This window comes from Cetorhinus maximus, chromosome 5 (genome assembly GCF_964194155.1).
Source record: "Cetorhinus maximus chromosome 5, sCetMax3.hap1.1, whole genome shotgun sequence".
In the NCBI taxonomy this organism is placed as follows: domain Eukaryota; kingdom Metazoa; phylum Chordata; class Chondrichthyes; order Lamniformes; family Cetorhinidae; genus Cetorhinus; species Cetorhinus maximus.
In genome coordinates this window covers 137733604-137750291 of record NC_135883.1, presented here as the reverse complement: position 1 = coordinate 137750291, position 16688 = coordinate 137733604, and the positions used below count along the sequence as shown (strand labels likewise).

The 16688-nt window shown below is 46.9% G+C and overlaps 1 protein-coding gene and 1 pseudogene across 2 annotated transcripts in view; both read right to left on the bottom strand.

The window, feature by feature from the left end:
* Positions 1 to 16688, bottom strand: part of crybg1a (crystallin beta-gamma domain containing 1a) — a 320531-nt gene that overhangs the window by 18372 nt on the left and 285471 nt on the right. For both annotated transcript variants that reach the window (XM_078542510.1, XM_078542511.1), the window contains 3 exons: positions 11172 to 11311; positions 7610 to 7733; positions 5356 to 5514 (listed from right to left, as the gene is read on the bottom strand). In XM_078542510.1, the coding sequence (XP_078398636.1) occupies positions 5356 to 5514; positions 7610 to 7733; positions 11172 to 11311 (423 nt within the window). The remainder of the gene's footprint in view (positions 1 to 5355; positions 5515 to 7609; positions 7734 to 11171; positions 11312 to 16688) is intronic.
* LOC144680944 (small ribosomal subunit protein eS6 pseudogene) lies at positions 13447 to 14280 on the bottom strand (annotated as a pseudogene).

Genomic DNA, 16688 nt, shown 5'->3' with positions numbered 1-16688 from the left:
TTGCAGCGCCAGGTTGTGGAACACACAGCAAGGAACGATGATGCGCGACACCCTCTGGGGACTGTATTGCAGTGCCCCACCAGACCTGGCGAGGCACTGGAACCTCATTTTCAAAATGCCCATTGTTTGCTCCACCAAAGTCAGAGTCGTGGCATGAGCCTTGTTGTACTGTCTCTCTGCTGCAGTCTGAGGCTGCCACACGAGCGTCATCAGCCACATCCTCTGTGGACAGTCCTCGTGTCTGAGGAGCCAACCTTGCAGCTTCTCTTGACCCTGGAGGATAACAGGGATCTGAGAGCTGCTAAGATTGTAGGAATCATGGATGCTCCTGGGAATCGCGCGCAGACCTACAGGATTTGTTTGTGGTGGTCGCACACCAGCTGAACATTCAGCGAGTGGAAGTCCTTGTGGTTGATGTAGTTGACTGTTTGTTGCCACAGAGATCTAAGCACCGTGTGAGCGCAGTCGATGCCACCCTGCACCTGTGGAAAACCTGGGATCTGGGCAAATCTCAGCACTCTTGTTTCCTAGCTTTCCTGATCCCAGGCAAAATGCACAAAGTTCTGTGCCTTCGCGAAGATGGCGTCCATGACCTCCTGGATACACTTGGGCATGGAGGCTCGTAAAATTCCCCACAGTCACCTGTGGGGCCCTGGTAGGAGCCAATGACGTAAAAATCGAGTGCCACGATCACTTTCACAGCCACTGATAGTGGATGCCCTCCATGTCCCTGTGGCGCCAAATCCTGCAGCAGGTGGCAGATGTAACCGAACAGTTCCCTAGACATTTGCAGTCTTCGGCGACACTGGTTCTCAGTCATCTGCAGGAAAGACAGGTGCCGTCTATAAGCCCTGGGTCTAGTGAGGCACCAAAAAGCGACAGCTCGCTGTGGATCTTCGGCTGTGTTCACGGCAGGCCCTGACGCCCCTTCATCTTTAGGGAGGTGCTCCTCCCTTTGACGAACCAGGCGCCTCTGCCGCTCCCTTCTTCCTCTCTGCTCCCTGAGAGCCATGAGATATACTGATAAATCACCTGGCATGATCCTGATGTTCTCCCCGTGCAAGAACAAAGACAGACACCTGTGTTAGCATGAGTGCACTTGGACACTCTCTCGGTTAAGTCTGAAGGCCCCTTCATGCATGCAGAAGAGTGCTGGCCACTACTTGGATGGCCAGTGTGTAGTGCACTCATTGGCTGTCCAAAACCCCACTCCGCCCCACTCCACATGACCGACTGGCGGCAGCTTCGGCCACTGGACTGCACACTGTGCTCTCAGCTCAGGCGCAGGCATTCTCCTAACCCACACTGGAAGGCCGGTCTGTTAGCTTGAACCATGGTGGATACTGGTCCACACCTTAATAAAGACATTGCAAGGGGCTCTGACTATGCCTTGGCCACCTTTCGCAAGGGGATTGTAATATTTGCCTAGTCGGCCAATTACTCTGCTGCCCCCTAAAACACACATTAATTTGCAGTCTGCACCCGAGGGGTGAAAAGTTCTGGAGCTTTTGGTGGTACTTCCATGCTGTTGCGTTGTTTGAGTGGATAGAAAAGCTTCAGAGGCCCAATTCCAAGCATGTCAATGGAGCTGCTGCTGAATGGTCTCAGCTGCAGCAAAATGCTCACTTTTGACAAACTTTTACAAATGTGTGGCTGGTTCCCTCCACCCAGCTTGCTTGTGCTGCCTTGCCCGCCATCTCCACTACCAGTCTGACCCATACTGGAGCCCTTGCCCTGGCATAACGTTGAAAGACAGCCAGGAAAAAGCGACCTGCCCATGCCCCCCGCAAAGGTGCAGCGCCTCTTCCTTGATGTCCTACGGGTGATGTTTGCAAGCGTTGCGCAAGTTGTGCACGCTCACCTCCGAGTTCACCTCAAGTTTCAGGCTGCCAGGTGCACGTCTTTTAAAGGCAGCCGTGAAGCAAGCCTTTCTGAAGTAACGCCAACATGGGCGGTAAATTTGACGTGGGGGTGTGATTCCGGCAAGCAGGGCTTATAATTAGATGCAAGTGTATTAAAATGACGTTCCTGACCTGCGGCGGTGGGAAACTTGGCCCTCCTTTGATGGGTGGTATGGATGATCGCAAACTGGTTTCACAACGGCATAAAACCAATTTTTGGCCTTCCCGCCATATAGTCTCCCCCTTCCCATCATGATGCCCGACACCAACAGAGCCAGAAAATTCCAGCCAAGGTTAAAACATTTGCAACTATCTTCAGCCAGTGGTGTCAAGTGGGTGATCCATCTCAGCGTCCACTCAAGATCCTCAGCATCAGTCTCTGGCCAATTTGCCTCATTCCACGTGATATCCCGAACCAGCTGGATACAACTTGATGCAGTGAAGGCTATGAATCCTGACAACATCCTTGCAATAGTGCTTAAAAGTTCTGCCCCAGAACTAGCCACATCCCTTGCTAGGCTGCTCCACTACAGTTATAACACTGGCATCTACATGAAAATGCGGAAAATTGTTCAGGGATCTCCTGCCCACAAAAAGTAGGACCAATCCAACCTGGCCAATTATTGCTGCATCAGCCTAATCTCAATCATCAGCAAAGTGATCTAAGTGCCAGCTCATCACTGCAGAGTTTGGATTCCACCAGAGCCACTCAGCTCCAGACCTCTTTACAGCCTTGGTCCAAACATGAACAAAATAGCTGAATTCCAGAGGTGCAGTGGGAGTGATTGGCCTTAACATCATGGCAGCTTTTCACCGAGTGTGGTGCTGAGAGTGTGAGATGTGTTTTATTATTCATTCATGGGGCATGAGCATTGCTGGTAGGGTCAGCATTTGTTGCCCATCCTTAATTGCCCTTGAGATGGTGGTGGTGAGCCACTTTCTTGAACCACTGTCGTCCATCTGGTGTAGGTACACTCATAGTGCTGTTAGGAAATGAGCTCCAGGATTTTATCCCAGCAACAGTGAAGGGACGGCGATAATAATTTCAAGTCAGATGAAGTGTGCCTTGGAAGGGGGGCTTGCAGATGGTGGTGTTCCCATGAGTCTGCTGCCCTTGTTCTTCTAGGTAGTAGAAGTTTGGAAGGTGGTATAGAAGGAGCCTAGGCAAGTTGCTGCAGTGTATTGTGTAGATGGTACACACTCCAGCAACTGCACACTGGCAATGGGGAGAGTGAATGTTTATGGTGGTGGTAGGGGTGCTGATCAAGTGAGCTGCTTTGTCCGGGATGGTGTTGAGCTTCTTGAATATTGTTGGAGCTGCACACATCCACTCAGGTGGAGGGTGTCCCATCACACTCCTGACTTGTGTCTTGTAGATGATGGACAGACTTTTAGAAGTCAGTAAATGAGTAACTTTCCAGTGTTCCCTGCCTCTGACCTGCTCTTGTGGTCACTGTTATGTTAGCAGGCCCAATTAAGTCTTTAGTTAATGCTGAATCCCAGGGTGTTGATGGTAGGTGATTCATTGAACAGCAAGGGGAGATGGTTAGATTCCCTCTCGATATTTGTGTGACATGAATGTTACTTGCCATTTATCAGCCCAAGTCTGAATGTTGTCCAGGTCTTACTGCACATACTACTTCAGCACCTCAGGAGTTGCGAATGATAATGAACACTGTGAAATTATCAGCTAGCATCCTAACTTCTGGTGTAAGAATGAAAGGGAGGTCATTGATGAAGCAGAAGGTTGCTGAACCTAGGACACTACCCTGAAAAGCATCTGTAGTGATTATTGGCCGCCAGCAACCACAACCCCCTTCATTTGTGCCAGGTATGCCTCCAACCAGTGGAAATCCCATTGGCTTTAATTTTACTTCGGCTCCTTGATCACACATGAGACCAGAAAAAGATACAACTCACACAGCTACATTTATGCTGCAGTTTCTTTCAATGGAAAATGTAGGACAATTTTTTTTTAAGTAACAGCCCAATGAATAAAATCATTTTAGGGACAAGGGAGTGCATTTAATTTTTAAAAAAATATTTGTTCATGGGATGGGGGCGTCACTGGCTAGGCCAGCATTTATTGCCCATCCCTAATTGCCATTGAGAACTGAGTACCTTGCTAGGCCATTTCAGAGGGCATTTAAGAGTCAACCATATTGCTGTGGTCTGGAGTCACATATAGGCCAGACCAGGTAAGGACAGCAGGTTTCCTTCCCTAAAGAATATTAGTGAACTAGATGTGTTTTTACGACAATCGACAATAGTTTCGTGGTCATCATTAGATTTATAATTACAGACTTACTGCCCATCCCTAATTGCCCTTCAGAACCATTTTAGAATGAACCACATTGCTGAGAATCTGGAGTCACATGTAGGCCAGATCAGGTAAGGACGGCAGATTTCCTTCCCTAAAGGACATTAGTGAAACAGATGGGTTTTTACAACAATGGTCACTGTTAGACTTTTTAATTCCAGATTATTTCTTGTTGAATTCAAATTTCACCATCTGCCATGGTGGAATTTGAACCTGGGTTCCAAGAGAATTACCCTGGGTATCTGGATCACTAGTCCAGTGACAAAACCACTATGCCACTGCCCCGGTCTACCCCTGGAGATCTCTCCCCTTTGGAGATCTTGGTTAGATCACAGAAGATGCATTTTGCAGTCAAGCATAAGGGCCAGCTTTTCAAACTAGGGCCAGGAACCCAATGCCCGGATAAATTCTGGGTCCCTCAAGCAACCCAATGTTAATGCACAATTTGGACAGGAGGTGAGTTTGACACCCAATTAGTGGCACCAAGTGTCTCCAGGAGGCAGGAGCTGCCTGCCTAGCACCAACAGCAAAGGCAGGCAGCAGCCATGCTGGAGCTTGCCAATGCCATTCTGCTGAGAGCAAACTGCTCCTTGAAGGACCAGCAGCATTAAATCAAAGGAAAGTGACCACATGGCTGCAATAAATGTAATATGCATGCCCCAGCACAAAAATCCTCGATGAAAAATACATTTCACCTATTACGAGCAAACTTTCAGGTCTCCCCACTTTGAACCTGACAGCTATGCGTTAACATGCACCAGACTGTTCGGATTCGCCAGAATCCCAGTTCAAAATTGCAGCCGCAACCTCTCCAGCATGTTAACAAGCTCTTAAAGTAGCTAAATGGGCTGTTAATTGGAGCTGTATGGGTTCTAGTTCCCTCTCCCCACCAACAGCCTCAACGTCCCACCAGCACCTTTAAAATAGTAGACTTTCTTGGAGGGGTTGGTACCCAAGATTACCTCTAGGAGTGCAATTTTAAATCACAACTGCAAGGCCCCGCCAGCATTTGAAAATCTGACCCAAGATCTCCCATTTTCAAAAACTCATTACTTAGAAGATGAGCACGGAAGGAGGCTATATTGGAAAAGCTAGGGCAGTGCATTCTCTGATTAGACTCAATATTGTGAGTACCTTGGATTTGATAAATCCATCCTGGTAAAACCAGATTTGGTCATCCAGTCCTGTGCTTTCTAAAGCTTGCACTCGTATCGTGTTGATTTCATTCAGTTCTCCAGAAAATGTCATGAAGGCTCCAGTACCTCTGTTTCGTACCCTAAAATACACTCTACCCTGTAAACAAGAGAGAATGGGTAAATGTCACATAATTTTAAATTTTTTTTAATGTTCTAGGATATTGCAAGTTTAAGCCATGACTTTTACATACATGCAATATTTTATAAGCTTTAATAAGTAGATATATTTGCATTCTTTGTGCCAAAAATACTTGAGGGGCAAGGGAGAGGAGAGAGTGTTCCAGCATTAAAACTGTGACATTAAGATGTGTTTGATGCCAAATAATGATTTTTTAATCCACCAGCTGAAACATTAATTGAACTTTTCCAAAACAGAATTTTTAAAACAAAGACTTGAACTGACAGCCAAGATGGCTACCTAATTTGCATTACTCTATACATTTCACATTCCAACCCCATTGAGATGGAGATGGCATGTCTGCTAAAACCCATCAAAGACAATGACCTCAGAGGAATATGAATGAACCATGTTTCCTATTCCATTAACACAATGCCCAGATACTCAAGATAGACCTATTCATTTGAACAATGGGAGCTTGGTTAAAAGTGGAGGAATTCCCAGAACTGACCTAATCAAGTTGCAATTGGGCTACATGATAATATTTGAATTACTGGTCAGTTGGAGCCAACCCTTTATATGTTTTAAGCACATGTTTTCTCAGCAGAACTGAGGACAAGCAGCAGAAAAGCTGAGAGAGGTTCTTCTCTCTCTCTCTCTCTCCATGCAACTTGCAAGCCTTTGGACCCTGTCTGCTACTGTTTGACTCTATGTGTAGCAGGCATAGATTTTAAAGAAAGATCTCAACTCCATAGCTGTGTCTTCAGAAGAACAAATAGATCATCCATCTGCAGTTTTAAACCACCTCGACACTTAAAGCAGAAGACCACTGAGTGAAAGTAGCAAGACACCAGATTCAGCCTGAAGCCAGCTGAGACACCAACCTACAGACTTTGAATTACTTTTAACTTTTACGTCTCTGACTTGGCCAACCTATCCTTCACCACTCTGTAATCTGCATTTGTTTGGGTGTGAACATTGACCATGTATGTGTGTGTGTGCAGAAATCGGTGAGTATTTTATTATTTTACTTAGATCAGTTTAACTATAATATAGCTAACCTCTTTCTTTGTTAAACTCATGAAAGTCTGTCCTATTGGTTCTTTTATGATCACAGCCTGTAAGTAGTTAAGTACTCACTGAATTACTAGGTATATCTTTTTCACACACAAAAAAACCTGTTATAGTCAAACGAGGAGAGGGCAAAGAGGGGAGCCATTTGATTCCTCCTCACCTGTTCGTAACAACTGCCTTTCTCAATTTACCTCAATTTCCCCTGAAAAATAAGCTGAGTTAAACAGTATAATATACATTTTAAAGCAATATTGTAATGGACTCTTTAAATTAAAGCACCAAAAATGTTGCATGGTTTGCTTAAGCTCCAGTACTCTACTGTGAAGTAATTGTGAAAGAGTTCCTAATTTTTCCCTTGCTGCAATTGGAAGATGTTCAGTGAAGACTAGGCACTTTGTCATAAGGGAGAAAGAAAATAATTGGGAACATTTAAACCAGACTCTCAGAAGCTGGAACCAAAGCTGTGCTGATGAATTTGATGTACATGCCATTTCGAAACATAGAAAGGCTAAGCAAACACACTGCTAAGCTAAATATTCAAAAACAATCCAATATGGAGAATAAATAGAAAAGCTGCAAGGATGGAAATCTTTAACTAAAACAAAAAATGCTAGAAATATACTGCTGGTTCAACAACATCTCAGGAGCAAAGGAGAATATCTTGTTGAAATTTCTTGAATATCTTGAGAAGACATCTTGAGAGAATCTCTTATATCTTGAGCGAATACCTTGAAAACCAATCTCCTCTTCTCCCGCCTTTCCAAAAATATTTGCAGCTGAGAAAAATGTACTCTAAACATTGAAGGAAATATGGCATTTGACTCATGCTTGATTTCTTCCTCAGGACTATTACTTTTCACAAAAACATCAATCAACTTCCTCCAATAGGTGTCACTGGCACTTTTGATTAGATGAATAACATGAAAAATATTTCACGATTACTAAGGGTTAACACTTCAAATTTTATGTGCCAAATCTTTATACCTGTACATGTACAGACCTGAATCACAGGGCGCAGAGAACCAATCCTGTGCCATCCAGTGTGCTGGTGCCAGTTGGGTATCTGACATGGCTGTAGCAAAATCTGACGTCCTTTGTAGTTACTGCATTCATAAGCAACCCATCTGTTTTGCATAATGAATAAAAAAATATTTTGCACATTTAAACATTAATCCTTAAGCACAAAATTGTTCTACAATGGTGTATTCAGGACATCTTTATAAGTAACAATGAGCACAATTTGAGCATGATTTGAAGAACCTAGAGTTGATGAACAGTCAATGTTACTTCAGCAAAGCTTTAAAAAAAATTCATATGGCTGAGGAACTAATTATAGTTCAATGTCAAGGCTAACAATGCATTCAATGGCTTCAGCTGAAAGTGTGAATGGCTGTGATGCCATCAGGAATGGATCTATCAGGGCACAATTTCTGTATGTGGGTGATAGCCTGACTTGGATGGCCACTGTCACAACTTGAGCTGTTTCTCATGTTCCACTTCTGCAGCAAGTGACCACATCTTCCACGGCTCGTCCTCCAGCAGCTGATGGTTCTCCAGGTTTTCTGAAGAAGCTTGAAACCTGTGATTTCACCAATCAGGTCAGTTACCACGCGAACATACGAATTAGGAGCAGGAGAAGGCCACTCGGCCCCTCGAGCCTGCTCCGCCATTCAATAAGAATGTAACCTCACCCCACATTCCTGCCTACCCTTGATAACCTTTCACCGCCTGGTTAATAAAGAATCTATCTAGCTCTGCCTTAAAAATATTCAAAGACTCTGCTTCCACTGCTTTTTGAGGAAGACAGTTCCAAAGACTCACGACCCTCTGAGAGAAAAAATTTCTCCTCATCTCTGTCTTAAATGAGCAACCCCTTATTTTTAAACAGTGACCCTCAGTTCTAGATTCTCCCACAGGAAATATCCTTTCCACATCCACCCTGTCAAACCCCTCAGGATTTTAAAGGTTTCAATTAAGCCGCCTCTTACTCTTCTAAATTCCAGGCTGCTATTGGTGATGCTTGCAGTCAACCAGGGGCAATGCCATTAAGAGGTGGGACTGCCATCAGTTTGTGGGTGTGGAGTGTGTTCCAGTCGGGGCTACGGGGTTTCAGACGAATGCACTGGGTTTTTCTTGAGGTCTTGTGAGAATGGGAGTTCTTCACTAACTGCCAGGCAGTGGTATTCTTTGAGAAGGATCTTTTCCAGGCGAACATCAGGAGGTTCAATATGTGCTAACAAAGGAAGCCACTGGAGCTGTGTTGTTCTCAATGTCCCCAAAATAATCCTCATGATTTCCCAGAGGTAGCTATCTACTGTGTTTGTGTGGCAGCTCCTGAGCCAGGTTGAGCAGCAGTACTCTGTAGGTTAAACCAGGCAAGTGAAGCGGTGCATACTTGTTGGCTCTGCTGCGCCAGGGAGGTACCTTCCAGTTTCTGTATAGATTCACTCTTGTTTTGATGTTGGCTCTGGAGTTCTTGAGGTGCTTAGGCCAATATATGGTTAAGAAGGGTGCCAGGGTATGTTGGCTTTGGGTCGTGTGTTTGATGGGCCACAGAACTGGACATGAAGTAGTTCCCTGGCCTTTGAGTTGGTCAAGTGGAAGGCTAAAATGACAGTCTTGGCAGTGTTTGGTCGAAGTCTCCATTTTCTGAAGTAGGCTTCCAGAGGACATAGGTCTTCAGTTTTCTCAACGTCCTTAAGTTCTTTAGCCTATAATACCTGAGCCAAATCCTCAGCATATGCAAAGAGCCGTGACTTTGTGAAGGGAGGTCACTGGTACATATGTTGAGGAGAGCCAGTTGCAAGGACTGATCCTTGTGGGAGCCCGTTGTTGCTAATGCATGGGCAGCTGTTTTGATCTCCAAGGTGCACCCAGAGCTGTCAGTTGCTGACCATGGAATTGATTAGTTGCAGGGTTTTCACACAGCAGATGGTTTTGGAGAGTTTCAGCAGCATGTCTGTGCACCACATTGTGTCATAGGCATAGGATAAGTCAACAAAGGCGGTTCCTGCCTTCAGGCCTTTCTGGAAACTGGCCTCAATATGTGAGACGTGTGATCTAATGATCTTCAGGAATTCTAGGTAAATCCCATTGGCTCTTGCTGCTTTGTCCGATTTGGTTGCCGTCAGGGCATTATCCACCTTCTCATGTGTAAGAGCTTGAAAACTCTGTCTGTTTAGGGTGATGTTGAGCTGTTTTTATTGTCCACTTATCTTCACTGCAGGCCAATATCTTTGAGTTTATTAGGAGCTGTGAAGCGATGGCATCAGCATTGATTCTAGGCCGTTGATGTGGTTGCTGCTTGGATGCTCCCAGGTAGCATAGGAGTTTTCATGCCTTTTGCCTTGAGTGCATTAAATCAATCTTCTCCACATTTCCTGCCATCTTATGAGGCATCCTTCATCAAGGGACTCGGAGTGCTGTTGCCACAATGGGGCCTTCATTTTTCCTGTATTCTTCCAGGAGCCGTTCACTTTTTGGGAACCAGTGGGGGATGAAAGCTTTTCTAAAGCTCCGGTGAACAAATTTGCTGGCTGCCAGTTTGAGAAGTCAAGTAGAGAATTTTAGTTTTGGGGAGGAGGGGATGCAGTTAATGGTGATTTCTAAGTATCTGCTGTGGACATCCCAGTTACCCATCCGCAGATTCCAGCATAGTTTTGGCTTTTGAGTTTATGGATGGTAGTTCAAGGCTGATAAAAGTGAGGATTGTGTGTTGTTGGAGTGGAGGAAAATGGGCAGCACTTGTTGGGAGCACATCAGTTACCAGCAATTGCTTTTGTGGGTTGTGAAGAAAAGATTAGCTAAGTAAGTCCTTCTTTCACCTGGTGGAATGGAATGTCCCAGGCTGCTTTGCAACATACACAAGTTTAGGTCATGCATACAGACCAAGTCTGACAGCTGTTCTCCCGCAGTGTTGTTGTTGGGGTACCCCCATATGTAATGTTTTGCTGTTGAAGTTGCCAATGTAGATGGTTGGGTGTGCTGCAGGCTGTATTACAATGTTGGGCCACAGGTCATTTGGTGGCTTGTAGACATTTGTGATGGTCAGCTATGGACTAATGTACTAGGATTCTTACACTGAATTCATACACGTAATGAAAAATATTGGTTCAAAGATACTTAGAGCAGTTGAGTTACAATTTGATCAGTTGTTCCTGCTCCAGCAAGACCAATAAACATGACAATTTAATAACAGCGTATTGTTTTAACAATGTTGAGTCAATGTGAGCTAAACATTGAGCCCAGTACAAGCGAGGTTTTTACCAATCTGTTTCATATTGAAATCATCCCAGCTAATTAGAAGTCAATTCACCATAGATATCTGTCAGTGCTCATCATATTTGAAACAGAAGTAAAATATTTAATATTTATTCAACTTTTTATTAATTTTGGAGAGTATGAATCAATTGTTTCTTGTTAGAATCCTGACAGTGTAGAGTTAAATATAATTTGGTAGTACTGAATGTGCGATAGGTATGACTTAATATCCCAACACCTTGACAGCTCTTATTAAGAGAGTTTCCTGTGTTTCAAACGCTTTAGGGCAAGTATGTACTTACGTGCCACCATTAACTTTGACAGAAAAAATGTGACTATTGTATCCCTGTAATGCCAGGTTCCGCACTTCTGAATCCAGTTCAATTTTCTTTCCCTCAAATTTCTCCCGAGCAAAGAGAATTATTCCTGGAATGGAGAAGCACTGTGAAAACAAAAAGAAAAGTGAGAATTATTTTCCAAGGATGATGAGAGACAATATAAACTAAATGGTACCATTTTAAAATGGGCGCAGGAACAGAGAGACCTAGGGGTGTACGCACATAAGTCTTTGAAGGTGGCGTGACAGGCTGAGAAATTTGTTATAAAAATCTTGTGGATTCCTTGTCTTTATATATAAAGGAACAGAGCACAAAAACATGGAAAACATGCCAAACCTTCTTAAAACACTGGTTAGGCCACAGCTGGAGTATTGTGGCCGATTCTGGGAAAAATACTTTAAGAAGGATTTTAAGATCTTAGAGAGGGTGCTGAGGAGATTTACTCGAATAGTATCATGAATAAAAGACTTCGGCTGGAATTTTCCCTGAATTGCACTAAGGGCGGTGGCAGGCGTGAGAAAAGACGTTTTTCCTGCTGGCCGCAATGACGGCATTTTGCATTGTATCGTCCGCTTCCCAATGCATCCCGCCTCATTAATAATACATGCACGGGAAACACACCAGTTCACTGGTGGGCAGGCTAGGATTTTCCCACCACACCATGGCATCAGCGCTTCCTCACTCCGGGCGCCATACTTAAAGCACGCCAGAGCGCAGCCTACTTCACGTGTACAGACCAGGACTGCTCCAGGCAATCACCCCCAAATTTAATTATGCCTCTTGGGGCGCCTGCTGGATGCAGTGGAAGCCCATTGCGAACTCCTCCACCCCGCCCTGGGCAAAGATCAGCCACCAAGCTCACCAATCGAGGATGGGGGGGTGGGGGGGGTGGGTGAGCGCCAACGCCCTCCAAAAGAGGCAGCCACCCAGTACCGCAAGATGAATGGCCTCCTCCGTCCTGCGAGGGTGAGTCATTCTTCTCGTCACTCTCAACTCATACACTCACAAACCCATCACACATCCACAGGGTTCGCACTCATTGCCAGCTGAAGGGAGGCAAGCATGAGCTGAAAGTCCTCACGGCCTTTGACAATAGAGCTATCCAGCTGGCTGGCGAGGGTGTGGGCTGTTCCTGAACAAGCGGTGAGGTCAGCAGCGCTCAACCAAGTGAGGATCCTGCACTGCATCATCCATCAGACAACCATATTGTGAGTGATGTGTCCTGTTTCACAGCCCCCTGTCATGCACTAATTTTCTCTCACAGGCACATCCGGGAAGCAACCAAGGACAGCCACGAGCAGCCAAGGGCAGCCATCGCCTCCAGCCCCAAGGACAGCTCGGAAGAGGAATCCGCAGACACAGCAATGGAAGACCCATCACACAGCGCTCACCCACACCCTCCACCAGCACAGACACACACACCTCATTGGGACCTAGATTAGCTCTGCCTCGGGGTCACAATCTGGTGTGCACACTTCACTGTCTGATCCATAGCAGGTGGAGGCAGGGAAACCCAAGGGTGCAAGCACCCTGAGGACCAGCTGGAGGTCCAAAATTCACCGAGTCCAAGTCAGATGACGAGCCTCTAGAAGCTGCAAAGGCAAGCTCGGGAACATCAGAAAGGGCTGTCTGCTGCACTCCTCAGATTGCAAGGCAAAATGGAGGAGTCCGTCCGCTTTCAGTCTGAGGTGATCGTGCCGGCATACCAATGCACCAAGGTCAACACTGGTAGGATGGCAGCCGCCATGGAGACCTTGGCCCAGGACATCGGTCCTGCGCTGCTGCAGGAGCTGCACTCCGTCGCTGAGGCACTGGCTTGCATCCATCAGTGTCGGCGCAAGAGGAGGGCGGAACATCTTGAACTCATTCCAGCTGCCCTTCCTGTCAAGGGGACAGCTAGGGGCCCATGGGCACCCATAGGGAGGAGGATCTGCAGGTGCAAACACCAGGCCCATCCACTCAGGGGACTCCAGTGAAGTATGGCCCATCCGATTCCCCTCTTTCTGTGAGCCCGGCAGCTCCAGCTTCACAGGCCAAGGAGCTTGCGACTAGCTGCCTCATCGCAGTACCCCAAAAGCAGACCAGGGCTCCCCAGGTCTCATCCCAGCAGAGGACGCCCGCCGAGGTCATTACAGACAGGGCGTAGTAGTCAGCAGGCTGCCTCCAACGCTGCTGGGTATGCCGGGAGAGCAACAGGACGTAGCAGCAGGGTTAGGAAGGTTAAGAAGATGTAACAGACTTTTTTTTTCAACAAAAACTTTTTATTTTGTCTATCCCATCAATATTTTTACTTTTGGCTAGATTCAGATTTAGATGTGGAGGCCCTCAGTGAAGAATGACGACGGCTCTTTGCGATCTGCTCCTGGCGTTTTTCCTTAGCCTCCTTCATTCTCTTGGCTAAAAGCTTAGCATACTCTGCTGCAGATTCCTTGTTCTTCTGGGTACGATGTTTCTTCAGGGCAATGTGTCTCCGTTTGTGCTGCAGAACTCGGGGAGTTACCAGACGCTGAATCTTGGGAGCTTTGGTTCTAGGCTTCTTACCTTCCTTGCTCAGAGGTCTCCTCACGATATACTGGCGCACATCATCCTCCTTGGACAGGTTGAACAGTTTGCGGATTTTGCTAGCCCTCTTCGGTCCAAGATGGCGGGGCACAGTATTGTTTGTCAGACCAGGGATGTCCTTCTCGCTTTTCTTAGTAATAACTAAATTCAGGACACTGAGGTTGGCATCAACAATACATCCACGAACAGATTTTCGTTTGCGCTCACCAGTCCTCCTAGGGCGATAGCAGGAATGCCCCTTGCCGAGCAGCAGACGGACACGGCCATTAGTCAAGATGCCTTGTTTCATGGGGAAGCCCTGCTTGTCATTGCCACCACTGATGCGCACAACATATCCCTTCCATTCGTCTCCAAGTCAGTCCGCAGCAACCTCGGTGGCCATGCGTTTTTCATAGAAAGTCCGCAGTTTTCGCTCATCGTCGACTTCGATAAGCTTCTGGCAGCCAGTGGCTGGGAAAGAGATGTTGAGCTTCATACCAGATCAGCAGCGCCTAATCCCACCGCCGCCCGGAGAAAACTTGCACAGTCTGGGCACAGGTGTTAATCACTTGTACTTAATGTTCATTATTGTAAATAAACTCCCAAGAGTGTCTCCTTGTTATGATGAGCAGTGTTCATATAATTCAGATGTGAAACCTTGGCTCTTACACAAGATGAAGGCAAGTGTCTCAGTCCAGAGCCTCTTCTCTGTGCAGTGCACAGTTGCCAAGTGCTTGAACATTTCTTTGCCTTCAGACCAAGCAGTTGCCTGGCTTCACAGTCACTTGACATATCAGTGATGCCTGCACCTCGACTGTGCTCGTCATAGCTGCCAGAGTGTCGTGGGCAGACATCACAGAGTTCTGTGATTTTCTCGGTGTGCCATCAGCACCATTGAGGTTGGGCTGGCCCCCCAGCTATTCAGCATCTGCATTCGGTGACGGTGTGGTCCTGAAAGGGACAGGTAATGAAGGCTGCCAAAGGATCAGGTGCTGTTAAAGTATGACGACTGCGTCTCCATGATATGACCTTGTTCATTAACTGGTGCTTCATTTGCTGGTACAGAATCGCTACTTAGCGATCATCAGCCAGACAGGAGTGAGACATTCACAGAGGTTGAAATCCTGGTTGAAATGTACAAAGTGAAGATCTATGGAGTGTCCTCACTGCATGTTGTCATCATCCTCCGGGAATCTCGCGATTATTAGGGCCTCTGCTGCGTCTCCATGACATGAGCCTGATCATAGAGGGTATGTGCGTTGCCATCAGCCACACAGGAGTCAAATTTTCAGATGCAATGTGATGATACAAGGAGTGTCCTCACTATATCTCGTCATCATCCTCCACGAATCCCACAGCTATTAGGACCTCACAAGCACTCCTGCCTCATCTGGCCAGCGTGATGGCCCCATTACCAGCATCCTCAACTTCAAGGACCTCATCATCGGCATCCCTTTCGACGTCCTCCTCGTCAGAGGAGACGAGCAGCTCTTCTAGCTCCTCCTCAGCCAGGTCCTCCCCCCGTTGCAGCTCCAGGTTGTGTAGTGCGCAGCAAGCTATGATGATGCGCAACAGCCTCTGGGGACTGTACTGGAGTGCTCCACCAGACCTGTTGAATCAATGGAGCCTCATTTTTAAGGTGCCAATTTTGTGTTCCACCAAAGTCTGGGTTGCAGCATGAGCCTCGTTGTACCGTTGCTCTGCTGCAGTCTGAGGCTGTCGCATGGGCGTCATCAGCCATGTCCTCTGTGGGTAGCTCTTGTCCCCAAGAAGTCAAGCCTGAAGCCTCTGTGGACCCTGGAAGATGTTAGGGATCTGAGGCCTGCTCAGGGTGTATGGGTTGTGGATGCTTCTGGGGTATCATGCACAGGTGTGCATGATGCATGTGTTGTGGTCGTACACCAGCTGAACATTCAGCGAGTGCAAGCCCCTGCGGTTGACATACTGGACTGCTTGTTGCCATGGGGATCTAAGTGCCATGTGAGTGCAGTCGATGGCACCCTGCGCCTGTGGAAAACCAGAGATCGGCAAAAATCCCAGCACTCTTGCTTCCCTAATCCCGGTTGAAATGTACAAAGTTCTGCAGCATCGCAAAGGTGGTGTCCGTGACCTCCTGGATGCATTACTGGATGGAGGCTTGAGAGATCCCGCACAGGTCACATGTGGAGCCCTGGAAGGCTCGCAAAAAAATTCAGCACCGTGGTCACTTTCACTGCCATTGGCAGTGGATATCCTCCAAGTCCCCGTGGCGCCAAATCCTGCAGAAGGTGGCATATGTGACTGACCAGTTCCGAGACATTTGCAGTCTTCGGTGACTCTGGTTATCAGTTATCTGCAGTAATGGCAAGCACCTTCTATAGACCCTGGTCTGGCAAGGCAGCTACGAGCAATGTATTGCTGTGCATCTTCAGCTGGGTCTGGTGGAAGCCTTGCCACCCCTTCAGCTTGAGGGTGGTGCTCCTCCCATTGCCGAGACAGGCGCCTCCGTCGCAACCTTCTCCTTCCTCTCTGCTCCCTGTAAGCCATGAGGCAGACAGCTAGAATACCAGGCTCCATGATCCTGATGTTCTCCTCAGGATCAAAAAGAGAGATGCATGGGTTAGCATATGTCTCCTAAGGACCTCTCTTGGTTAAGTCTCCGGCTGCATCTCAAGGCCCCTTCACGCATGCCAGAGTGTGCTGGCCACCATTTGGATGTCCGTGTCAAACCACTTGGATGACCAGTGTGTAGTGCGCTCATTGGCTGTCCAGTACCTCACCCACCTCCGCCCCACTCCATTTGACCGATTGGCGGCAGCTTTGGCCACTGGGCTGCATGCTGTGCTCTCAGCTCAGGTGCAGACATTATCCTAACCCGCCCTGCAAAGCAGCAGTGTTAGCTTGAACCATAAGGGATACTGGTCCAAATCTTAATAAAGACATTGCAAGGGCTGTGAGCAC